The sequence below is a fragment of the Aotus nancymaae genome, unplaced genomic scaffold (genome assembly GCF_030222135.1).
Source record: "Aotus nancymaae isolate 86718 unplaced genomic scaffold, 86718_ANA_hifiasm-v0.15.2.pri h1tg000006l, whole genome shotgun sequence".
In the NCBI taxonomy this organism is placed as follows: Eukaryota; Metazoa; Chordata; class Mammalia; order Primates; family Aotidae; genus Aotus; species Aotus nancymaae.
In genome coordinates, this window is record NW_026988417.1 from 73946060 (window position 1) to 73973533 (window position 27474).

Here is a 27474-nt window from a genome sequence, read left to right on the forward strand (position 1 = left end):
GGTATCTCGCCATGGCTGGAGTGAGCGGGCTGCTCTTTCTGTGGCTGGGCTGCTTCTGCGTGAGCCTGGCGCAGGGAGAGAGACCGAAGCAACCTTTTCCGGAGCTCCGTAAAGCTGTGCCAGGTGACCGCACGGCAGGTGGTGGCCGGGACTCCGAGCTGCAGCCGCAAGACAAGGTCTCTGAACACATGCTGCGGCTCTATGACAGGTACAGCACGGCCCAGGCGGCGCGGACACCAGGCTCCCTGGAGGGAGGCTCGCAGCCCAGGCGCCCCCAGCCTCTGCGCGAAGGCAACACGGTTCGCAGCTTTCGGGCGGGAGCAGCAGGTGAGTGCGCGAGGTGAGAACTCCCTTCCCGCGGTCCCGCCCCAGCTTTCTCCCAGTAGCCCCCACAGCTGCCTATTCTGCCCCTCGCTCAGTGGCGCTGCCCAGGGACCTTTCTCAGCCCTCCGCAGCTGCCCTCTGGATTCCTCTGTCCAGTCACATCCCGCGTGTCGCCAGCTGCATCTCCTGTAAGCCCAGTTTTCAAATCCAAAGTGAGAGGGGGAAATGGAGAGAAGGAAGGGCGCGGAGCAGTGGAGGGGGTAGGCTGGAGGAACTTCGTGGAAAAGGGGAAGGGTCGACACCCCATGCCTGCGAGGCCTCCTGCCCTGAGTGTCTGGAGCACCTCTAAGGTACCTTATTCTGTTGATTCCTAAATCGGCCAGCGGAAATTCCTTTGGACTGGGCTTTAGCCATGTTTACTAAGAGGCAGATGCCATTTTATGCCAATGCTAGGGCCCAAGAGAGAAATCAGTCTTGAATTAGACGCTTTTAAATAGTTGCCCTCTCCTTTTAAATAGTTGCTTCTCCAAATCTTGCACCCGCTCTGAATTCGCACCCTTTGTGTTACTGTACTATATTTGACACTTTACTTGATAGTTCCTTAGTGGCAACAAAACAAAACAAAAGCCAGGTGCTTGGGTGTTTCTATTATTTAAAACGCATCTGGGTAAATAGGGGCTGTACCACATCCATGCTGGGAGGAGCTGGGGGACAAGGGGAGGGAGCAACCCTGGTTGTAAACACCCCTTGGAAACTGCCCAAGAAAATCTGCTCATCCCATTTTTCAGCACAGATCACTTCGGACTGAAATTAATGGCTTAACAAGGTTTCTCCTAGCCCCTGTGGTGAAGGGAATAACTTATGCTAACAGCCTCCCTCCCTTGTGTTAACAGCTTGAGGGAAAGCTTCCTGGACACTAACTCTGTTTTTATGCTTTGAGGATTCACCAGGCTTTTTTGTTCACTACATTCATGATAAGAAGAAATGTAACTGCAAAGCCTATTTTCAGTGAACTGTTGAACAATAGCCAAGAATCTTGAAGGAGTAAGGCCATGCCTCAATCAATACTGTCAGAACCACTAGAAAGAAATCGCCCAAAACTTTGATATGTAGGACTCCTGCAAAAAAGGAAAACTAAAGCATTCATCAAGGAAAGCCCTGTGTTGTCTGCGTAAATATATTCTAGAGCTCATAGGCATGATGACATTTACAATAGATGTGAATTATGCTTCCTAATGCAGAAGTCTTAGCCAGGACTGAACTGAACCAGATTGTACTTTCTTCTTAAAACCATGAGCATGATCTGTGAGGAGCTGGCCACCAGTAAGGAAAGAGAAACCTGCTCTGTGTTATCCACAGCATCCCAGCCACTGGAGGAGCTGTCCTGACAGCTGACCACACCAGTGAATGCTCTGTTTACTTTAGTGCAACTCTAGGGGCAGAGCTCAGTGAAGGACTCGTGTGGGAGTTGCAAGGATTGGAAGGAAGTTGTGTGAGCTAGGCAGGTGGCAAAAATGAAAGCACTCATATAGTTTCTTATCTTCATATTTATTTTCTTGGTTCTATTCCTAGGGAATAGTTGAGGCTCCAAAGAGAAAAACAGTAATTTTTTTTTTGTATTAACAAGTTTCATTTATAGTATGAACCACTTGGTTTGAAGGTAGAATTTTAGCTTGTTTCATTCACAAATTATATGGCTTATATTTGTTTTAGGCTAAGTTAACCATAGATAAAGATTTTAATAACTCAGGCACCAAATAGTCTGTGGCTTCAACTCATTATTTTCAATATAATTCCAGAGAGTCCTTTACCAGCCTCACTGTAGTCTCATAGCATCAAATGATAAACTCTGATACGGAGGCCAGACATTCCCTTGAAATGATGAGTTGCAGCTTGATGCATATATACGAGGCTGTGTGCCCTGATAAGAAAAGTAATCCCTTTAACATCGTAGAGACTGTCTTAATGACTTATTCATCAAATGTAGACACTGGTTTTTGTGGAAACTTAAGTGTCATGTTACCTCATTGAGACTCCTGGAGAGGCGGTTGGTGTTGGACCCCTTCCAAGAGTGTTTAGTTACTAACACACTAAAAAGACTATTATAAGGCAGTTCTGGCTCTAATAAGGTAGGACTCCAGGAAGGTGCTAAAATTTTCATGTGTGTTCCTCTCTCTTCATCCGTATCAGCATGTCCATAACACCCTTTCACCTTGTGACATATGTCTCCTCGTAGGTGAAAGATGCTGTCTAAATTAATATGGTAAATACATTTTCCAGTCCAAAGTTTTTAAGTTTTAGAACATATGGGTTTCTCTACACTGAAGATATTAGAAATTTTAATGGAAGGTCAGGTGGTGTGCTATATATGGGGCAGCTGCTGATCCGGCAGCCTCCAAGTGCTTATTCAGGCTGAGTTATAGCCTTAGAGTCCTATTTGTTCCTTGGAACATACCTGATTAAAATTATTTATTGTTCTAAACCTAGAATATCTTTGGTTGAAATTTAGCTGCTGCGGTCTCCCTCTGATTACTTTCTACTTAAACCATTACTTGATGGTGGGTGGCATCCATCCTAAATACACTTTCTGCTAACCCCTTTTCTCCTCCCTGAATGCTATGTAGTTGGTGTGCCAAAACCGTAAGTTTGGAGTGCTCATAAGTTTTTTGTGATGTAGAAGGGTTTATGTAAAGATAGGTTTTATCTTTCCTTTTTCCAAAGGTAATTTACAAAATATATTAATGACAAAGAAGTTCAGTTTCATAAAACACACTGTGTGAGGGAAGACAGAAGGATATGAAATTAGCATTTATTTTTATTTTGGTTTAAGTTGTCTCTGGCTACTATATGATAAAGAAGAATATTTTACATGAAGTTTTCTTCTGTTTTGATCTTTTAAGATACTTAACGATCATCAGTGTCTCATGATTCCCATAGTCACTTAATCTTACTTTTATTAACCAAACACTGTTATGTTCTCACTCATAGGCGGATGTTGAACAATGAGAACACGTGGACTCAGGGAGAGGAGCATCACACACTGGGGGCAGTTGGGGAGCAGCTAGGGGAGTGACAGCGGGGGGTGGGAAGGTGGGGAGGGATAACATGGGGAGAAATGCTGGATATAATATGCACCTATGCAACAACCCTGCACATGTACCCCAGAACCTAAAATAAAAATTGTTTTTAAAAAACTTACTTTTCATAATGACAAATGTAATCTCTTTAGGAAAAACAACTAAAGCACACGTTATTAGAAAACTATCACTATTTAGACATATACCTACAAAAATATCACATTTTAGTGAGTATTTGTCACCTTTAAAAAAACACACATACTTCATAGGTTTAAAAAAATAATTGAGGTAATCCAGCCCCACAAGTGAATATTTTCCTGCAATGAAGAAGAGGAGATTCTTTCCTCCTATGACCAAAATACTTTTAAAATAAGTAATTATAATATTGAAATGTTTCTGAAGTATAAGGCTAAAATGTAAGGTTTTGGCAAAGATAGTATATTATTAACTGTTTAATGATCATTCCAATAAGAACCATTCCTTCAAAATTTATAGAACCAGTGGGAAAACATCATTTGTGATGAGTTTGATGCTAAGGGACTATAAAAACTATTAAAACATAGTTACCTTGAATTGCCTGGCACCTAGAAGCTAGGCTTGAAATTTACAAGTACTTAGATAATCTGATGCTTTCATTTAAAGGACAATAGTACATCTGGGGAAGAGGAGCTGGATGTGCAGCTGCTTTGAATTACACAACTCTCTGAATACATGATAGCCTTTAATGAAGTTTTTACTGTAACAAGCAAGACAGCTTTACAATCTCTGACATTTAAAAAATCATAATGCCATGAATTCTTGATTATTCATGCTAATGGAAAGGAGAAAGGAAATGAATTACATAAAAAATAATTTAAATTTAACTTTGTAGTACAGCCAGAAACACTTAAAGAGACCAAGAGACCATGGGGGTCAATGAAAAAAAGTCTCCTAAGCACACAATTCACTCAAGGAGTATTTGTATATTAGAAATACATACATAATTCAGAATGAATTAGAAGGGTTACATACATTTTGCCTAAGTAGTGGAAGTTCATAAGCACTTGATTGAATGAGTTCAGATTTTTCTAAAAATTAAATGGAGACATGAATATCAAATGTGCTTTTAAGCATTTTTACATTATATAATTTTATATTTGGAAGACACATTTAAGAAAACAAGTCCTTCCTTTAATGGAAGCAGAAATAAGTACCATGATGTGTTTGCCAGACAATTTTTCAAACATACTGAGCTCATCTCAAAACCTGTTATTTTTAATAGCCAAATCTAATTTTCTAGGATACATTTTCACAAAAAGAGGTCTTTGTGAGTTGTTAACAGATGTTATATAAAATTGGGTCCCATGTTCAAATTTTGGACAATGTGATCAATTTTCTTTGCTGTGGGATCCTTCAAGGCCTTTAAATGCTAATGAGTCCCCATAAAAGGGGAATATTTTCTCCTGGAGAAAGCATTTCACAGAAATGTCCTTCTAAGATGTCTAGTTGGGAAAACAGTGATTCAACTGAACACTGTCTCATTTTTCATTTCCCATGCAGTACCTATCTCACTATGTTTACTTGTATTACTGCTTTTTGGACTTGCATTCAATTGGCATTGTACCATCTTCCTGCTTTTATGTTATAAACTTCTCTGAATGTAATTTTAGAGTTCTTCTGTCATTAAATTTTATTTTCCCCTGTATCTTTATGAGTTCTCCTTCATTGTTTTCTTCCATAAGATTAATATGCATTGTTTCACACAGGTATCATGCTTTAAAAAGAAAAGCTAGTTTATTTGTGGAAAAACTCACTAATAATCATACATATCACTTTGTTAATGTTTTATCACCATTACTATCTTGATGAAAGACACATTTACTCAAGATATCAATCAAATTCCTTATGTTATAAATCGCCAGTATTTGTTACATTTAATAGGCATAATAAAAAAATTATACATATCAAAAAATCTCATGAAAATGCTTGAGCAACTAGTTATATATATTCTGTTGGCTAGTCAGGACTTTTGTGCTTCAATAACAGAACTTCTCTTCCCAAATTTTGATGATTCTCCCATATGCTCAGTTTATATATCCTAATAATCAGTTAGTGTCTTAATACCTTCATTTTGGTGACAGTAGTGAAAAGACATTTGGCATCACAAATAATCTTAAATTGGACTTTTGTATGCCATGTTTCAATTGAGTTAATTTTTATGATTATATTATAAATCCATGAAAATAGAATATGTAATAAAAATATAGACTTAATTAATCAAGTAACACAAGTATATCAGGATTATATCTACTTTTTAGAGTAGTAAAAGATGAAATGTAACCAAAAAGCTTTCATATATGGAATACATTTTACAGCCAATAAAATTACTATTTAACATTTTAGCAGTGGTTGTGTCATAGCATAATGACATATACAGCAGTACTCCTGGATAACACACATTTTGAGGAATGATATTTTAAAGTCATGGATTTCTCTTTGTCTAAAACACCAGCATGTAGATCATAGAGTCAAATGACCATGGGGCTTTTATTGACTCTTTTAACGATCTATATTTCTTCAAAAGCCATCTTCTCATGGCAATAGAACTATGGTAAATGTAGTACCTTGGTGGTATTCGGGCATACCATGAATATAAGTGTGTGTACAAAATGATCTCACTATATTACTAGCTTCAGTTAGTTCTTCTTACTTTGCTAAGGTACTGTTAAATATTTCTTTTTACAAAATAATTACTTCCAACACATTTAAAAGTACAAGGTTCTTTGTTCAGCCCCCTCATTTTACAGTTAAAGCTACTGTCCAACACACTTTTATTTGCTTTTCTTTCAAAAACTTTTGCTTTAATTGCATGCAATTAAAGACTGATTTAAGGATAATTGCTGCACTTGGTGTGGGTTAAGTAAAATGATTTTCAAGTAGAGAAAAGATTACTAGTGTTTTGTTTTTTCTATTACCTAAGGCTAAGAGTTAGGAGATCTAACTCCTATTGCTGGCTGAACTGCTAATAAGTAAAGTCATCCAATATTATTATTCTCAATTTTTTCATCTATCAAATGGGTTAAATTATACCTACTGTGCCTGTCTCACAGGAAGATGGTGAAACTCGATTGAGAAAGTGAATGTAAAGATGCTTTAAAAATTTAGAATCCTATATAAATTAGGTATTCTAATATTTTTAGTATTTTGAGATTGTTTCCCTCTAACTTTCCACAATGCCTTAAACATATCTCAAATGTTGATAATGTGTACTTGTGTGTAGCACAGAAAATATTTGGATGATGATGTAAAAACAGTTGGTAATCATCTGTGCAATCTATGATATCCCAAACCTATATTAAACAAATATACTATTTTCTGTCCTGACCATGGTGGCTGAGTGGTGCACGGTTATACCTTTTTATAGAGATTTGTTGAAGTTAGTTGTTTTTAAAGTATAGTTTGTGGACTAGCAGCATCGATACTACTTAGAACCTTATTAGAAATTTCTCCAGCCCATACCAGACCCACTGAATCAAATTCTGCGGGTGGAGTTCAGAAATTTGTGTTTTAAAAAGCCATCCACAAGATTCTGATTCATATTTGAGAAATACTGCTCTAAGCTTCTGTCCCTAGAGTTTTGAGTATTTTATGTCAAAATTAGCCTCTTCAAATCTAGAATTGATTATCACGTTATTCTTCATCTCATCTGGCTCTTTTAGTGGGCCTATCCATAGACAAATTGTTTATTGACTTATATAATGATAAGCCTTTTTAAATGTATACCTTAGACGGTATATTACAGTCTTTGTGATGGTTTTTGCCATACAGAAGTATTCAAAGTAAGTTAACACCTGCTTACCCTTCTCTTATAGCTGCAGAGAGTTTGTGATGTAATCAATTTGCTAGAAGAAAAATATGGTATGAGTAGGGTCCTACAAAGCAAATCCCTGGGGAGTATGGAGTCTATCTCATTTCCTTTGTGTTCTGAGGACCTAGCACAGTTCGCCATATAGTTGACACTCGCTAAATACTTCAGTTGAGTTGAATTAGATGTTCAGGAGAAGAAATGAAATGGTTAAAAAGCTATCGGCCAGGCAAATATCCTTTAAAAATAAACTTGAAGGAATTTCTTATGGGGCGTTTTACCACTTATATTTATTCATCAAATGGCAATACTTTTCTACTTCATATACAATGATTATGAAAATTCTTTTTCTAATGAACTGAAGGGAAATATCATATGGTATTTGTACCCAAAAAGGGCTCTTGCTGACTTGGGGAACTTGAAATTACTTGAAAGTTTTTACACTTTGGTGTTAAGTAGGAAACACTTTTAAATCTGTTAAGTTTACAGTGTTGTTCATTCAACACACTTAACAAATACCCTTTGGGATTTAAGTGCTCCAGGCTGCGTGAAGTACTAGGAATTCAAAGATTTATAGAACATAGGTCTGCCCTCTGAACGCTCACAGTCTAGGAATGCCTTTGGGCAGAGGCTAAGAGTAGATAAACTGATTAATGAACATTTTACTATTCGAGAAAAACATACATCATATCATCTTTGGCTGTTTTTACTTTGGACATAGAGAATGGTTGTTTTGAGATCCCATAAAGCACAGTCATTTGACTGGACTGTTCAGGAGAAACAAAATTCTGTGACTTCGTGTTCTCTGCAGAAATTCTCCCTTTGCCTGTGCCTGAAAGTTGAAGGCAGCACAGGGACACTGCAATCTTGACTAAGTAATCTGCAGCAAATATTCGGCCAGCGACTGAGGGTGGATGTGTCCCTGTCCTAGGCACTCCTGGCACTTCTAGCAGCTGTACTTTGTTTGAAGAAAGAAGTTGGGGCAGGGGGAGGTTGGGGAGGTGGCTGTTCTTAGTTACATATTTTCTGGATGACTAAAATGTTTTCCATGCTTCCTGAGGATTTAGCTAATCATCAAGATTTCATCTAGTCTATTTGTTTTAAAATCAGACTTTACATAGAAAGCTTTCCATTGTATGTTCTAATTCCCTTTGAAAACGTTCTGTGTGGGCCAGCACAAAGGTGAACTTTCCCTTACCACTCCCTGGACACAGCCTCAGCTACTCCTGGAGAGGCACTGAAGTGTTGCAATAGCATGGCCAGCCCTAAGTCCCTAAATCAGAGCCCAACTTCCTGAAATGAGTCCTGGGCTTCATCAGGTGCAAGTGCTTTGTTTTTAGATAAAAACAGAAATAAATCTTCTACCTTTATTTAATAATCAAGCTCCTTTTAAAAAGTCTACCCAGCTTCCTCTCCAAAGTCAATTGCTAGCTAGCTGGCTAACTCCTATGGCCCTTCATGTTTGCATTTCTCTAATAAGTAAGTTGAACTAAATTTGCTCACTGATTAAAAAAAAAAGCATTTATTGAGTACTGCTTTAGGGTCAAGCCCTGTGTTACAGGAGGCTGAAGAGTCTGATATAATACAGAGCCTTGTCTTTAAGGAACCTATGGCCTTAAGAAGGAGCAACAGTGTAATGAAATATTAATAAAGGCAGGGTCCTAGCCAAAGAAGTGGGTTGTCATGACAAATTTGCATCCAGGAGTGGTATCTCTGCCTTGCCTTAAAAAAACAAATCTGGATTATCAAGGAGAAAAAGGTTGGGTAGAGACATTGCAGAGAGAAGCAGCAACAGGTGCAAAGTCCCAACAAGTGTGTACAAGAGAGTTTGGCTTGTTCAGAAACTCACCTGACTTCTAACCTCCTTTTCAGTTCTCAGGTGTTAAAACTCTAGAAAATTCAAAATATAAGATTACAATGCCACTGGTAAACCCTAACTAGACTGCAGTAGATATATTCCATGTGCCAGTCCCAGCAAACAGTAAGAAAATAGCACCACCTATTGGTAGTCACATTTGACATTAAAATATATCTTTGGGGGAAAGCTAGAAAAGAAAGCTGGTTATAGCTACTTGCAAGGGCTGAGAGATTCTCTCGTTCACCTTTCACACTCTGCCCTACCATAAAAACATCCTCCTGTAATAGTCATGACTTATCTCCAGTTGCCCCATTCCCACAGATGGCTCTCACTAAGTAAAACAGTTTGAAAGTCATGACTTCTATTGCCTTGGATTTGGCCACCATTTAACTATCACCTTTAGACTTCATTCTCATCTTTGACAATGGAAAGAAAAACCTTGATCTCTCCACAGTCCCTCAAATATTTGAAAATAATTTTCATGTCATTGCTAAACTTTCTTTTTCTCCCCCCAGTCCATGTTTTCTTATTTATTCAATTCAAATTTAAAAGATAATTTCCAGACCCCTCAACATTGGTTAGTTTCCAAGTTTCTCTCTTCTGCATTAATAAACTGGTTGGAATGAGAGCACCCAAAATTAGGCATGCAACTCCAGATATATTTAGATGATCAGTGTAGCATACAATTAATATTTTCTAGTACCAAATACTATCCACAGCCTAAAAATGCGTAAGTGTTTTTTTGTAACCTGATAAAATCCACCCTTATTTATTGTATCATTATTATATCAGTTTGCTCTTATTAGTCAGGAAGTACATTCAGGTTTTGTATTCAATCATTCCCAATAGATAAGTATCTAAATATTTCAGGATATTCTTTGTATCATTATTTTATCAGTTTGCTCTGATTCATCAGGAAGAACACTTCAGGTTTTGGATTCAATCGTTTCCAATAGATAAGTATCTGAATATTTCAGGAGAATAGAAAAGGTGAATATTAAGGGACTTTTTATTAACTGATATTCAAACATATTGTGTACATAGATAAAGCATAGATATTTGTGTGCATAGATAAAGCTGTGCTACAACTCATGAGGAAGAGAGAGACAATACAAATCTTTTGTTCATAAGTATGGAAAGATACTTTAAAAGTTAATATAAAATTCAAAAAATAAAGGAGCATGAAAGTAATTGAATAGATATTATTATGTAGTGGTATTTGCAGGAAGGTGTTTACCTCATTCTTATTTACTTCTCTATATTCATTCACTTGACCCCATGCTGCTCTCTTATTACTATTTTTTTGCCCATTGTAAATGCTAACTATATGTTGAGTTTCTTTGGAGAGAAGATTATTAATTTACACAAAATAAAATGTTTTAGGATCAGAAAAGACAAAAATAAAGTATTGGTTAGAAAAGTCAAAGTCAATGAATACTTCATGAAATGGCTGACAATTCTAGGCTATTGTTTTGTTTCTTGGATTTTCTTTTTTTTATTTTTTTAAGCCAGGAGGGAGAGGATCTAGAACAGGCAGAGATCCCTAGCCTAGGGAAATAGCAAGAGCAAACACATCAAGTGTTGGGCATAACATAATGCCTTTGGTTAGCCTTCAAATTGGCCATGCCTTTGCTCAACTTGGATGGCTTAGACATTTGCTAGAACTTCACTTCCATAGAACTGCTAGAACTTCAATAACTAGGCTAATTATAAGTATTTTTCTATTTTCTATTTAAAACGTCCACAACACTTCTTTTGCAAAAGCTTCCAGATATACAGCACTACATACTGCTAGAATGTGTTCTTCCCATTCCCTCGCCAAAATTTCTTTCTTCCTTCGTCTTTAAAAGTCTGATCAAAGCTTAATTCTTACCTGTGTGTTTCTTCGCCTCTACCCGAGTAAAGTTAATGGCTCCCAAAATTCTGTTCCAAACATAGTTAACATCTTCGGCAGCTTGTATTATCATCATGGCATAGCTACCTGCATGATGCTCAATTAATCCTTTCCCCCACCACAGTGTGAGCTGGAATATCCATTTGTGCAGCCCTGTGATCCAGTCCAGGATCCAGCACCTAGTAGATATTCAATTCATGTTTGTAAAGTAAAACAATTTGTTTTGGTCTCTGTTCTCTGCTGGTTTTGGTGTGTTTATGTGTGTAACACACAAATAATACAATTGAAGCTATGTATATAAATAATCTTTATGCCAAAAGGCACTGTTGCTAAAATGCCATGTTCTGTGAAACAGCAATTTGTTAGTCTCAGACTTTTGATTACAGATTGAAATGATTAGCTACAGTTTGTGGAAAAATTAAAAGGTAATCACCAAAATTATCTTTATCTAATATGTCCTTCATAAAGAAAGAATATTGCATTTCAAGAAGTTAATATTTTGTCCAATTTACTGCTTTGTTTGCATATTCATGTTTAGCAGAATTTGAATTCTTTAATGCATTCGGGAAAATATGTCTTTTTTTCTTTCCATTTTGACTACAACACTAGTGATTATTCTAGACCACGACCATCCAATAGAGATTTAATGAGAGTCACAAATGTGAGCCACATATGCAATTTAAAATTTTTAGTAGCCACATATAAAAGTGTGAAAAGCAATGTGAGATTAATTTTAATAATATATAATTTCAATATATATTGAAATAATATAATAATAATTTAATAATTTCAATATAGTTGAATAAAGTTCTTAACACATGCTGGCTCAATATAAAATGATATTTATTTTCATTTTCATACTAAGTCTTCAAAATTCAGTGTGTATTTTACACTTACAGCACATCTCAATTTGAACGTAAGTGGCTACATACTATCATACTGGACACCACCGTTCTAGTTAGCTAACATTTACTGAATATTTTCTTTGTGTTTTGTGTGTCTTATCTCAATTAATCCTCACAACAACCCTGTAGTTGGTAGTACTGGACCCACTCTATAGATGAGCACACCAACACTTAAAGAGCTTAGGTATTTGCATGAGGGCAGCTATTGGGTGTAGTGGAACTGTGACTGGTCCAATGGGCTTTGACTTCAAAATAAAGCACTGTTTTAAAATGAGAGCCATTGGAAGAGGCAGTATGACAGATTCTGAGACTTTTACAAGAAGATGTTATAGATTGGACACAGAGGTAAAGACTAATTAACAGCAGGTCACAAGGTGACTAGAAGGAAACATGTCTGAAAGAAGAAAATATTTTGAAGCAAAATGTGGGGCAAGGGGCAGGACTGGTTTATCCATATCCCTTGGAGTTCATTTATTCCCCGCCACCATGTTTGTTTGGCAACCATTGGATTGCCACATAGCTAGAACAGAGTGGCTTCTCTTCCTTCCACTTTAAACTTCTATCTGCTCTGGTGACTGGTATGAATTAAGGCTCAAGTCTCTGAACAGTCCTGATGCCATGGCTTTGTTATAAAGGTCTGTAAAGTATTACCCTGGTATCATGGATTATACAAATGTGCACCAATGGCAGTTTCCTCCTTTTCCTTCACACAATGTTAAAAATGAATAAAATATGTTTCCCATTGCACTTCCCTTGTGCTTGGGGACTCAATGAACTCATTTTAAGTTTCCACATCTTTATAAAAATGTTTTGTTTTTACTGAAACATGTTTTTGATCAAGAACATAAGTTCACAATGGCGTGTGTGTTTCTGAAACAAATATGTATATGGAACAAGTGCATGGAGAAGGGCTTAGGCCCTGGTGACTGATCCCAGAGCTGGAGATTCCTGAGTACTAACCTCAATCGTGCGGATTTCATTTTATGAGCTTAAAGGAAGGAATCAGATTTGGCCCTTATTAATTAATCTCTCATTCTCTTCTCTCTCATTTCTGGATTTGAAGAATTGGAAGTATGAGTGAACAATTTTAATCATTTCTGTTAAGCTATATAGAAATTTAACTCTTAAATTTATGGAATGTCATAAACTTCAAACAAGCTCCACAACAGCATTCTTTTTTCTTTTTTGACATTTTTGCAGTATGCCTTATTTTTTCAGACGTATTATTTGAATATTGAGAGGCACTGGATCCTACTCACCCAACGCTTACCATGCATAGTACATTATTATTATTATTTTTTTGAGATGGGGTCTCACTCTGTCACCCAGGCTGGAGTGCAGTGGCATGAACTCAGCTCATCCCACCCTCCACCTCCCAGACTCAAGCAATTCTCCACCCTCTGCCTCCTGAGCAGCTGGGATTACAGGCATGCACCACTACTGCCTGGCTAATTTTTTGTATTTTTAGTAGAGACAGGGTTTCACCATGTTGGCCAGACTGGTCTCAAACTCCTGACCTCAAACGATCCACCTGCCTCAGGCTCCCAACGTGCTGGCATAACAGGTGTGAGCCACTGCACCTACATTTTTTGAAGTAGGTAGAAGAAGACATAGTCCCTGTAAGACTGTTAATACCAGAACTAATAACAATAGTTATTTATATTTAAGAAACACTTCATAGACACTTTATGGACTGCTTTACAGATTTCTCATTTAATTCTGATGACATGAGAGGTAGATACTGTCTCATTTTGTGAATGAGAACATTAGCTTGTGTAATGTTGTGAAGTTAATAAGTGGCTGAGAGAGTACTCGAATCAAGGTGAGTGTAATTCGAAACCCTGAGTTTGTAACCCATAGATTATATGTGCCTCAGACAAAAAGCTATTGTAATACTTTACCAAATCTGTAGGAGTAAGTCTTGGTAGTCTTCTGTAACTCTGAGCTTTCACCCCTTTAAGTTTCTTCTGTGTTACAATGTCCACACATTTATGGTGCTTCAGTAAAGGAAAGAGCAAATTAATTAAAATGGCTGATTCTTGTTAATCTTTTTCTGTCTTTTAAAATTATTCCTGTTTATTACTTCCATTTTATTCCACTTTCAGGAACCCTCAAAAACAAGAGACTGCATAATTGTTTTGCTTTGTTTTAATTGAGGTGAAATTCACATAGTATAAAATTAACTAATTTTAAGTAAACAATATAATGACAGTTAATACACTCACAATGTTGTGCTATCATCAAGTCTATATAGTTCCAAAATATTTCCATGATTTTAAAGTAAAACTCTGTAACCATTAAGGAGTCTCTTTTCATTAGCCCCTCCCTTTAGCTTTTGGCAAACTACAATCTGAGATTGTCTCTATGGATTTTACTATTCTGGATAGTTTATATAGTTGGAATCAAACAATATGTGACCTTCCATGTCTGGCTTTCATTTAGCATAATTTTTTCAAGGTTCATCCACATTATAGCATGTGTCAGTACTTCATTTTTTTCATGGCAGAATCATATTTGATAGTATGGCTGTACCACAATTCGTTTATCCATTCATCCATTGGTAGTCATTTGATCCAGTCTAACTTTTGGCTATTGTGACTAGTGCTACTATAACCGTGTAGTTATTTGAGTGCCTGTTTCAATTCTTTGAGATATATATATAGGAGAGCAATTGCAGAATTATAATTATTCTATGTTTAACTTTTTGAGGAACTGCCAAACAGTATTCCATATCAGGTGAATCATTTTACATTCCCACCAGCAATTTGAGAGTGCTCCAATTTCACCACATTCTCAGTAACTTTCTGGGTTTTCTTGTTTATTTGTTTGTTATAGTCAAGTAGAGCTTCACTGTGATTTTGTGTTTCCCTGATGACTAATGACGAGCATCTTTTCATGTGCTTTTTGGCCATTTGTATATCTTCTTTGAAGAAATGTTTATTCAAGGCATTTTTCCATTTTTATTTGGTTTCTTGGTCTGTTTATTGTTCAATTGTAACTGTTATATATACGTTATGGATACTAGATTTATCAAATGTATGGTTTGCAAATATTTTCTCTTATTATGTTGGTTGCATTTTCACTTTCTTGATAATGTCCTTTGATACACAAAATTTTTAATTTTAATGAAGTCCAGTTCATTTTATAAATTTACCTATTTTATTGATGTATCTACTTTTTCTTTTATTCCTTACACTTTTGGTGTCATAAATAAGAAGCCATTGCCAAATTCAAAGTCATGAAGATTAACCCCCAGGTTTCTTTTCAAAAATTTTATGGGTTTAGTTTTTATATTTAGGTTTCTGATTCATTTTGATTTAATTGTCATAGTAAGGTAAGGGTCTTGTTTACTCCTGTTTACTCTCTCTCTCTCTCTCTTTTTTTTTTTTTTTTTTTTTTTTGCCTTCCTAGAAACTCTTGAAAGCAAAGGACTGCATATTTTCAATCTGACGTCGCTAACCAAGTCTGAAAACATTTTGTCTGCCACACTATATTTCTATATTGGAGAGCTAGAAAACATCAGCCTGAGTTGTCCAGTGTCTGGAGGATGCTCCCATCATGCTCAGAGGAAACATATTCAGATTGATCTTTCTGCATGGGTCCTCAAATTCAACAGAAACCAAAGTCAACTCCTTGGCCATCTGTCAGTGGATATGGGCAAATCTCATCGAGATATCATGTCCTGGCTGTCTAAAGATATCACTCAACTCCTGAGGAAGGCCAAAGAAAATGAGGAGTTCCTCATAGGATTTAACATTACCTCCAAGGGACACCAGCTGCCAAAGAGAATGTTACCTTTTCCAGAGCCTTATATCTTGGTATATGCCAATGATGCTGCCATTTCTGAGCCAGAAAGTGTGGTATCAAGCTTACAGGGACATCGGAATTTTCCCACTGGAGCTGTTCCCAAGTGGGATAGCCACATCAGAGTTGCCCTTTCCATTGAACGGAGGAAGAAGCGCTCTACTGGGGTCTTGCTGCCTCTGCAGAACAACGAACTACCTGGGGCAGAATACCAGTATAAAATGGATGAGGTGTGGGAGGATAGAAAGCCTTACAAGACCCTTCAGACTCAGGCTCCTGAAAAGAGTAAGAACAAAAAGAAACAGAGAAAGGGACCTCATCAGAAGAGCCAGACACTCCAGTTTGATGAGCAGACCCTGAAAAAGGCAAGGAGAAAGCAATGGATTGAACCTCGGAATTGTGCCAGGAGATACCTTAAAGTAGACTTTGCGGATATTGGCTGGAGTGAATGGATTATCTCCCCCAAGTCCTTTGATGCCTATTATTGCTCTGGAGCATGCCAGTTCCCCATGCCAAAGGTAGCCATTATTCTCTGTCCTGTACTTCCTTCCTATTTCCATAGGTAGAAAGACACATTGACTAAGTTGAGTGTGTGTATAGAGGGTTTGTGTAAGTGTGTGTGTTTCCATTTGCAAAATCCATTTGGACCATTATTTACTACATTCTAAAGTATCATAGGTAATATGGTTATGCTTTCTTTAATGGCTGTTAAAGTAATATGAAGTCAGTATTGGTATAAAGAAAGATATGAGAAAAAAAGCATTTGTAGCTGGGCGTAGTGGCTCACGCCTGTAATCCCAGCACTTTGGGAGGCCGAGGCGAGTGGATCACGAGGTCAAGAGATCGAGACCATCCTGGTCAACATGGTGAAACCCCGTTTCTACTAAAAATACAAAAAATTAGCTGGGCATGGTGGCGCGTGCCTGTAATCCCAGCTACTCAGGAGGCTGAGGCAGGAGAATTGCCTGAACCCAGGAGGCGGAGGTTGCGGTGAGCCAAGATTGCACCATTGCACTCCAGCCTGGGTAACAAGAGCGAAACTCCGTCTCAAAAAAAAAAAAAAAAAGTATGTGTAAAACATGCTTTTGTGTTGCTTCTCAACATGGTACATATTCAGCCACATAGTTATGTGTGAACCTACACCTGTCCACGTAAGCAAGTCCCAGATGGTAGAAGGCTGATCTCTGAGGAGTATTCAAGGAATAAGTGAATGTCATGGGAGCACAGAGAAGAGCTAATGGGATTGATGCCCTAATGCGGAACATTTTTTAAATAAATACCCTCTTGTGAGATGATTTGTCCCACAGAGGTCAGGATCAGGACGAAGTCAGGTAAACTGGTCTTGTGAAATCCACCACATTCTTAATTCATTTGCTTCACTGATAAACATCAAAAAAGAAAGCAAAATAGGATATGATGGCTCTGTAAACTCTTTCCAAGACTAATTTCACCCTGTCAGAGCTTACCTGTGTCTCTTCCAAAATCCTTAAGGTCTGTACTTTATCATATCAGTTCTCAGTCTCCTGACAAATATATTTGTAGAAGTCTCTTCAATCCCTACCTCCAACTTGCATAGCAAGTTCAAGTGACTGTTCTCTTTGAATTTAAGTTTAAATAGTACACTCTATAGTAAAATATAGTAATGCTCTTTAGGCTTCATTTAAGCTTATTGGTTCACTTCCATTCTCAGCTTGTAGAAGTTTATATCTCTGTTATTTAAAAAAAAAAAAAAAAAAGTAGCTTAAGGAACAGAATTCAGAGGAAGAATACTTTTTTTTTCAAAATTTGAAATGAGTCCATTTTTATTATTGTATGATGATGAAGAAAAAATCCTTTGTCTTAACAAGTGATCAGCTTCTGCTTATACATCTCTAAAATAGCATTTTCATGTTCTAGCCACATGTAATACTTGGCTATAATCATTGGGATGCCAAGCATAACACACACATAAATTCAAAAGCCTTTAGTCTGGCATAGTGGCATGCCTCTGTAGTTCCAGATACTCTAGAGGCTGAGGCAGGAGGATCATTTGAGTCTAAGAGTTGGAGTGAGCTCTGATTGCACCATTGCCCTCCAGCCTGGGTGACAGAGGGAGACAGTGAAACCCTGTCTCTGAAGAGAATAAAAAAGAAAAAAAAGCAAAGGGCTCACTGCACAAGGCTGGGTTAGCCTTTTCAGGCCACAAACTTGATTGAAATTTTATTTTCTTATTTATCATACTTTTCTAAGACCCTTTCTTTCCCAATAATTTTTGATCATTTTATGTTTCATAAACCCAAGCATAAAGTATGAATTCTATACACTTGCAATTATATAAAGAGCTTGTCTTATCTAAATATTCATAAAGGATATTTTACTGATCAAACAAAACTTGTTCAACTGAGATAATATTTAAAATCACATACAACAAAAATGGCAAATGTAACAAGCAGTGATGAGTCTTTATTTTACCGTGTTTTGCCTTGTGGCATTGAGAGGCAAGAATGGTTTCAAAATCTGTCTTTAAACCCAGGAAAACTAACTTCAATTGGGTCTTGAAGTTTGCTAAATAATCTCTCTCATTTATAAATGGTAACATGTTCTGGGTAGCCTAGGGAAGGAGTTTTTCTCTTTTCCCCTGACTATAATTTTCAGAACTCAGGAAGCCATGACAATGCAGAGATACTCTGTTGACTTGCTTTTGAATCCCTAGCTCTGGAGAATTGGTTTGGTATCCACCCCTCCACAATTACTTCCAATTTGTCCCTCTCATCTGTTGGTTCTACTTGCTTTTACTGTTCAGAAACCTGCTGTTGCTTCAGAAGAGCTCTGTCGTGGTTCTTAATGATCTACAGAATAATAATTTAAGAACTGATGAGGAATAAGGCAAAAATAACAGAAATAAATTTAGTAGAGAAGTATGTTAGTGCAGGAGAATAATTAAATGTACATGCTTGGTCATAGCAGGGCCTCTTAAACCTTAATGTGCTGGCAAACTTCCCTGGATTTAGTTAATATGTAGGTTTGGATCCAGTGGATATAGGAGTAGAGCCTAAGATTCTGCATATCTAACAGGTTCCTAGGTTCTACAAATGCTGCTGATCCACAAATTGCACTTTGACTACCAAAATTGACAGTCAAATCCTTTTAGCTTGACTCTTGATTCCACCACTTACCTGCTATGACTCTTTGAAGAAGTTATTCAGACTCTCTACCAGTTATTTTTACAGTTTGAAATGGGTCATATGGTAAATAATAAAAATAATAGTTTCTATATAACAAAAACAGTGGGAAAATGAGACAGTAGAGCACCTTGCACATAGTAGGTTCTCAATAAATATGTATTATTGACATTATTATTCATGGCCATTTCTGAGACTAAAGAGAAAGAAAAGCAAATGTAGGACTTTGAAGAAAGACTGAGTAGGAAATAAGATCAAGAGAATAAACTTTGTAAGGCAGGAAAATGTTTTCTAAATATCTCTAGTCCCTTTTCAAACATCACAAAGCTGACAATAGGTTTCCCCCTGTGGGTTCAACAGTCCACGAGCTCTTCCAAGGAAGTTTCTCTGGAGAGTAAGAGAATCAGGAGAGCATAGTTGCAGCAACTGAACTCCTCATAATATTTGTCAAAACTTGGAATGGCATCAGAACTCCAGGGAGACATAACAGGGATAAGCGTGGAGTTTTCTCTCTGAGCTTCAGATTTCCTTTTGCGAAGTTGAGAGTGGAAGTTTGGCTGTTATGTAAGTTCTCAATCTCTCATCACCTTGTGTGGATCTGCTTAACTTTTAAAGCTTTCTAGTGGTTCCCTTTAAGTCTTCCAGGCTTTGTGTCTTTCAAGTAGTACGGTGACCAAAAAAGATGAGAAACATGAAGCCAAATGAAGCTGCTACATTAGGGGTAGTTAATGCATCCCTGTTATCAGTACGGTGTCCAATACAGCAACTAGAGTGAACTATGTAAACAAAAATATAGTCTAAGCAACAGAGGAGAATAAAGGCTGCTGGTCACATCAGCATAAAACATGTGGAATAATTGAGGTGCCAAAGACCTTTCAGACTTTAGATATACTTTTTGACCCAGAGAAAGTTCTCCCAGGCTAGACTGCTTTGTTGGCCCTCCTTTTTTTTTGGCCTCCTGAGCCAAAGACTGTTCTATATGGCGGGGCTTTTCGTCTGCAAAAGTTGACAACCTGTTCTGTAATTCAGAACAGCTGTGTTCTTTCTGCCTTTCCCAAATTCCAGGCTTTGCCCTTTCACTGATTCCAATTAGATAGTTTCTGGGCTATCACACCCATGTGGGCTGGGCTAGAAGAATTGTGGAGTAAACCTCCATGGCCCAGGTCAGGAATGAAGGCTCTTAGCTGATGACATGCTCTCCCCTGCTAATGCATTTGTAATCAAATTCAACTCGAGGACATCATACACAGCTTGGCAGGTGCAGGCCTGACCATTGTAGATTTCATTCACAGACACAGCAGTTTGGATTTTTTTTATTTCTAGCCCTTACAGCCAATCTGTTCTCCCAGAGAGAGATTCTTGGAATTCTGCCATGAGATGAAAAATACCCATACATTTAAAGCCAAGTTCTATACGTTTGCCTCTCCTCATCACCTCAGAAAATATGGAAAACAGAAATTTCAAATGAAAATGATTGAGCTGTTGTCACTGACAGAGATCCAAAAGAACCAACAATAAGGATTAGAGGAATGAAGTGGTTTTTTTTTTTTTTTTTTTTTTTTGGTAAGCAATTGTGCAAAAGCTAGAAATAGCAAACGCAGAATTAGGCAGCAAAGAATCTAAACACTTTGAAACAAGTATTCCATATAAAGAAGAAATTCACATTTAATGAGTTAAAAGTGATATACTCTCAATTTCTTGAGTCTTCCAATTCTAATCTCTGGTCATAAAAATGAACCCTAAAAACACTAAATCTTGATGTGCTGAGTTATCTAAGCAAAAAATTACCTAACTGCTGTTGAAGTTGTTTTCACCCTGATTAGAAAGAGCAACTGGTAAGGAAAGTAGTACATATATGCATTAGTAATTGATATATTTCTTAATTTTTTAACTTGTTTAGTAAGGAATCATGAGAAACATGATCTGAACTCAGAAACAAATGAAGATTCCGGACTGGCAATATGCTTTACACCAGCAAATTACTGCATGGAGCTTTTGTGCATGACATAGTTGTTTCTGGTAATGGCAGGTTGATCAGAGGATTTCATAGTGAGAAACAAACAAACAAACAAAAAAACGGGAAAATCCCTAGCAATCTGCTAGGTTTCTGATAAGACACACCAATGCAGAATGAGGGGCTTCTATCTGAATTTCAGTGAGTCCACTAAAGACTACTCATATACTCATAGTTTCTGAATCTATCATTTGTTAGTTGGAGCTTAAAAATAAAAGACAGGAATTTTCCTAGGAAACACCCATGAATATTTTCCATATCTACACCAGGTCATTTGCACAGAAACTTGTATTTTTGTTGATAGGAATTATTTCCACGGAAACGGATAAAATGGAGGGTATGCTGTTTCTTTTCCATATTTCATCCATTTAACAAGTAATTATTTTGTGCCTAGATTATACTAGGCACACAGGAACAGTAATGCACTGCAGTATTTATCACCCAAGGTCTCATCTAATTAAGTTGATCCACTTTGTATAAAATTCAAATATTACAGAAGTCATTAAACATTAAAGTTACAGAATAATTTTGGAAAATACAGGTTAAGAATCATTTTTGCTTTCATAAACAGAATAAACAAGCTATTTGGATGATTGAGTCATCAAAATAACTTCAAATCAGTAAAGAAAAGTGGATGACTGCAAAAATTTTCTTTAGAAATTTCCAATAGTAAAAACAAGCAATGGCTACTGATATTTGTTGCACAATACTGATTACCGTTTGTGTAAATTACACAGATATTATTGGTGATGCAGGGCATACAATATGCAAAATAAAACAGCATGGACTTTCTTTCCTTAAGGGAGGAATAACTTGCTTTGCAATTAATTAAAGCTAATTAATTAAAAGTTAACCAGCATATATTGAAAATCTCTAGAAAAAAATGAGTAAGAACAGTTGCCCATCATTAAGACTAATTACTTAGTTCCTTATGCCTAATCACAATAAAGTTGAAGTCTGATATATGGATTTTATTTCATTGAAATTAAAAGATGGGATGAGATAAATGAGATTTGCATTTTTTTTTTTTTTTTTTTTTTTTTTTTTTTACAGTATGCCTGCTTTCTACATTATTTGTTTCTCCCTTGGTTTGTATATACCCCTAACTTTTTAACTTGTTTCAGTTTCCCATGCTGGGAGTTTTAGGAGTTTGAAATTAAAATACCAATTCACTGGGGCGTGGGTTCCTCTGAGTCATGAAAAACATGGCTCAAAGTCTCAAAATTAAAAAGTAAAAGTTTTGGTTGAAATCCTACTCCTGAATTGGTCTCTGGCAAGTTACCAAATTTCTGTTTCTCAGTGTGTTTAAAACAAAACTATTTTCACCTGCCTAAAAGAGGCATCGGGAAAAACTGGTGTTGCACAGTGCAGCATCTCTTAGGAAGTCCTTCTTACCACTCTGGCAATACCTAACATTCTGGGCTTGCAAAAATGACTGTCCCTTTAGTACTTTTAGCTAGAGCAGAGCTGTATGGGTTCTCTAAAGAAAACCACATGCTTCACATGGATGTTAGTGGTCCCATTTGGCTTTTTCTCAGGGAAAAGATTCTTACCCAGACTTCTTTGGTGAAAGTTCTGGCATCCATAGAATAACTTTAGGCCCTGGTAATTCCCAGAGGTAATCCCCAGAGTACATGGCCCACTTTAGAACACACCACCATGTTTAATTCTAAACCAGTGGAGTAACAGTGACCCCCAGTGGCCAGTGGTGTGGTCTTGCTACCCCCAGTTTGTGCTTCTAAAGAGAGTTGAATAATTACGTGTGGAATAGTCACCATCCAATTCATCTTGGCAACTCTTAAATAAATAAATATTCCTCTGACCTGCTTCGTTTTATTTTAACAATGCTTAAATATCACTATAGCAGTGGCAATAATGTATCTCTGTTAAGTAGAGTGCTTGTTAGGGTTATGATTAATATAGGGTTAAGAACAAATCATTTTTGTTGCAATCCTGTTATTGAAAACACTGTAGAATGTATTAATTCCATGTTTGGGGACTAAGTTGTTTGTAATTAAATGATTCTTGCTGAGATAACTGGGTTTAAACCTTCTACCATTTACAAGCTATATGACCCTAGATATGTCATTTAAGCTTTTTGAAACTTTGTAAAATGTAAGAAATGTTAGTTTTGTTGTAAGAATTAGAGATACTACATATAACATGCCTGGAATGCAGCAGGCACTTAATAAATAATAACCATTTTGGTAATGTGGCAGAGGAGATTGGCCTGAATGTATAATGATGCTACAGGTTTAATTAAATTGTTGAAACAGATTCATTAAATAAGTATTTTATGTAATGAGGACTGAGGAGTGGAAAACCAGTTCCACCTAACACATGTGTTCTTCTTTCATTTCTTTTTCTAGTCTTTGAAGCCATCAAATCATGCTACCATCCAGAGTATAGTGAGAGCTGTGGGGGTCGTTCCTGGGATTCCTGAGCCTTGCTGTGTACCAGAAAAGATGTCCTCACTCAGTATTTTATTCTTTGATGAAAATAAGAATGTAGTGCTTAAAGTATATCCTAACATGACAGTAGAGTCTTGCGCTTGCAGATAACTGCAAGCAATGACAAATAACTCATTTGAATGCATAATTCAATCATTAGTTTATTTTTATGGACTTCTTTTTTTTTTTTTTTTTGCACTGCCAATGCATTTTGTTTCAAAAGATTATTTCTATAGTCAGATGGGAATGAGCAAATAGATTGAAGATTTCCACCAAGCAGAAGGACTGTATTTGCTTCTGAATGTAACTTAAAGTAAAATTTTAGTAAATATGGACATCTATTTCTCTTTTTGTAATCAAACACAAAAACTTATCAAACTGTTTTTGGAACTATTAGAGAACACACTGGTTTATTTTTGTAATGTTCTTTGAAAATAGAATGGAAAAACAGCAATAGCGTGTCATTTATCTCTACTCATTTAATGATTAAAGGGAAATAGAGAGTAATTTCGTTTCGAATTAGGCTTATTGCCTTGAATTCCTGAGAAAGTGCTAAATAATCAGCTCTGATGTTTATCTTAAGTTGTTGAGACTTTTGTTTACTCTTGTTTTTCCCCCACAAGTCATTGTGTAAGTGTAATGGAAAGTGTGTGCTGAGCGTTAGTGTGTATGTATGTGTGTACATGTGCCAGGTGCCTGTGCCCTCTGTAGAATGGTTTGCTTAATATGGTTTTATAATTCAGCTTACACAGAATTCTTTATATTTTTAAATTTTATGTTTTGGCAAACACCATTCAGTTATGAGAATGTTGCCAAATATGATAGAATAATCCAAGAGCATATACAGAGAGTTACCACTTGACCCAGCTATCAATTGCAAATACAGTTGTTTTCATTTCATTTCCTACCAGAAAAAGAAATCAGCAACCCAGTTTTATAAAACACAAGCGTAATTCCTCTTCTGTACTTCTTTTACACAAATGCTTTTGTTTATTCTAAATTGAATTAAAAAATCCTTCCTAAAGCCATTAACTTTTTAATTCTCTTTATATGCCTTTACTTCCTATGAAGTTATTGATAGATGTTGAGGTCCAAAAACTGATGGAATATTGAAGATCTTTTTAAATGATCAATTTAACCATAATCACATATTGAGTATCTTTCTTCAGTCACATCTAAGTCAGGCACTTTTTCACATGGATCAGGACTTTAGCTCAGTCTTTAAATCTATACTTTAGCAAAGCTCACTAAACACTATTCACCAGGTATGGGAATCAAATATAGACACTTGTTTGTCTTTGTCTGCCATTTTTATGTGTCACATACATGTGTCCTCTTATACTTTTACTCTTGAACATTATTTCAAAAACCTTCTTCTCACTGTATTTATTTTGTGTGTCGGAAATGTTTTTAGGCCATAGATCATTGTTACTGTTAATCTGTGGTTAAATCTCATTTCAGTTCAGTCTTACCTGATAGTTAGAAACATCTCAGCCATTTCAGAAGCTGTGCAGTATCAGAAGACATGGAGTTTGTTCTGTCTCTGCCTGTAGCTAATTATGGTGGTTCAGTCATTTAATAAATATGTTTCGAGCATCTATTTTGTGAAAGGCACTGTGTTACCTGTGTGTCTTTAGTGTTCTCACGTAAAATGAATAGGCTGGCCATGAGCTGGAAGGGTTAAGTTTATAATTCCAGCTATTTCATATCAGTCTTCCTTGAAGGAATGATAGTGATAGATATAAAATCACTGTAAGTCCCTCTTTTAATAAATTAAATGCAAGAACACCCTGTACTTCACTGTTCATAAACTAGTATGGCATTTGCTTTGGTTTAAGTGGTGTTTTATTAAAACCCCATTAAAAGAACCCATGAAAAGAAGCTCTTTGACGCCTTGGGGTACACACATGTTGGTGTGGTGTGTGTTAATTCTGTGAGTGAGACACATCAGTTCTAAAAGAAATGAGTGAAGTTCTGGTGCCAAAGTTACTACACTTTCTTCTAGTTCATTTTTTGTCACAGTAGCATAAAATTAAAGATTCAAAATGAGATGGAGGACATAATTACTTTTTAATACATGTTCTCAAACATTTGAAAATAAAGGTATATGATAGAAGTGGGACAGAGTGTGACTACAATTCTGATCATACTGTCTTTCAATAAAGAAAACTTTTTCATTGGTAAATTTGGTGAAATTCTAAATTTAGTATTTTTCTAGAGATGTATTAACCAAAACTTTGGCAATTCCCAGTATCACTTCTTATCTTCTTATATCCAAATATCTGTTTGTTACCTTTCTTAATTTGAACCAATGTGTACTTATTACAGATTGCACCCCACAATGGCCAAAAACCCACTATATAATAAAATTTACAAGTACCAACTAATAATGATTATATTTTAAGTAGCAATTGATATAAAATTACAGCACAATGAAAAAACTTGGTAATCTCTTAGCAATGGAAATAGGTTTTAACCAGTAGTTTTTCTGGGTGCTTTGTAACTATCATTTCACAAAGATAAAATTCCTCCTGAATTGAGGATGTATTATGGTATAAATTGGAAAAGTTTTATTTCCAAAGAATAAAGCAAGATTACCTTTCAGTAGTAGAGACCGAAGTAAATGTATTAATATTTTAATCAATACAAATTTATTAAGAATAGTTAGAAAATTGAGTAAGTGCCTGATTTACAATTTGTTAGGTACTCATTTCTGTATAATTCCTACATAGACATTTAGAAATCTCCTGATATTAAATTATTAAATTGGGATTCATGAGAAGAGAAGCTACAATTATAAACGCAGTTTGCTAAATCATGCATGATATTCTCTCTCTCTTTTCCCCGACAAGTAATCCCTCTACCCCTGTTTCCAGATGTAGCTCAAACACACACACACACACACACACACACACACACACACACAGTTACTGAAAAAAGAATTCTTTTTTTTTTTTAAACTTGTTAATATGGAATGTCGCTCTTGTAGCCCAGGCTGGAGTGCAGTAGCACGATCTTGGCTCACTGTAACCTCTGCCTCCCAGGTTCAAGCGATTATCCTGACTCAGCCTTCCAAGTAGCTGGGACCACAGAAGCCCACCACTGCACCTGGCTAATTTTTGTATTTAATAAAAAGAATTCTTTTTGTTCAATTAACTGTTCTCTTGATTTCAAATTAGGGGACGCCAATGTCAATAGAATATTTTTTAAATACTTTCTTGTAACCTGTGTAAATAATATACAATTTACAGGATGTGGGGTTGTAGAATTTAAACTGGAAGATTGGATTCCTCATATCTCAGGACTACAATATTCCAGATAAATTTTTACATTCCCTTTGCTATATATTAACTGATGATCATTTATATGTTAAGATTTTTTACTTTAGTATTTCTAATTAGAACTCTTATTGCCCATCTAACATTTTCATAGGCAATCAAATGTAACACTGTTAACAGTATGATTTATTAAAAATGATTATATAATTACATTATTCAGTTTAGTCTTTTGGCTTTCACTTTTCTCTGTGCTAACAAGTAACTAATGTCTGGGCATTGACTTCTTACTGAATCAAAGTTGGGTTAAGAAATAGCTATGCACACCTGATGTGTAAGATTAAAGAAGAGATTAAATAAGAAATATTGGGTACATCTGACTTTTCTGTATAGATCTTTTTTGCCCCCGAGTTGTATTTTAATGTAGTTTATAAGTGATAAAATAATCCTTATTTTCTAAAAACCAGTCCTTCTCTTCAGCTTTCCACACTAGTTTCTGTAAATGTTTTAGTTGAGAATTTAATACTTGTACAGTCAATGGCAATTTTAAATATATATATTATATATGTATATGGAAAAAGTATAAAGATGCTTTTAATTTATTTAATGACTATTGCTTTCCTATAATAATTTTCATCCTTAATTATGATAATAATTTTAGTTAAAAAATCCTTTTAGCTACAGTTTTTAGATGCATAATACAGTTTGGCTCTTTAGGTAAATCCATTTAAAGGATATATTGCAGTGAAACTGTGAAGAATACTTCACTACCAATGTATAAGCTTTGTTGAATTTGTATCGTTTTCTTTCAGTAATGAAAAGCGATTCATTATACAGTATGAAAATAAAAGTTGCTTCATTGACCATT

General features: G+C 36.2%; 1 protein-coding gene across 1 annotated transcript; it reads left to right on the forward strand.

Moving 5' to 3' along the window:
* BMP3 (bone morphogenetic protein 3) lies at positions 1 to 27474 on the forward strand. The gene is made up of 3 exons (XM_012447067.3): positions 1 to 327; positions 15314 to 16224; positions 23251 to 27474. Exons 1-3 carry the CDS (start codon positions 12 to 14, stop codon positions 23440 to 23442), a joined length of 1419 nt encoding a protein of 472 aa, XP_012302490.1. The 5' UTR covers positions 1 to 11; the 3' UTR covers positions 23443 to 27474.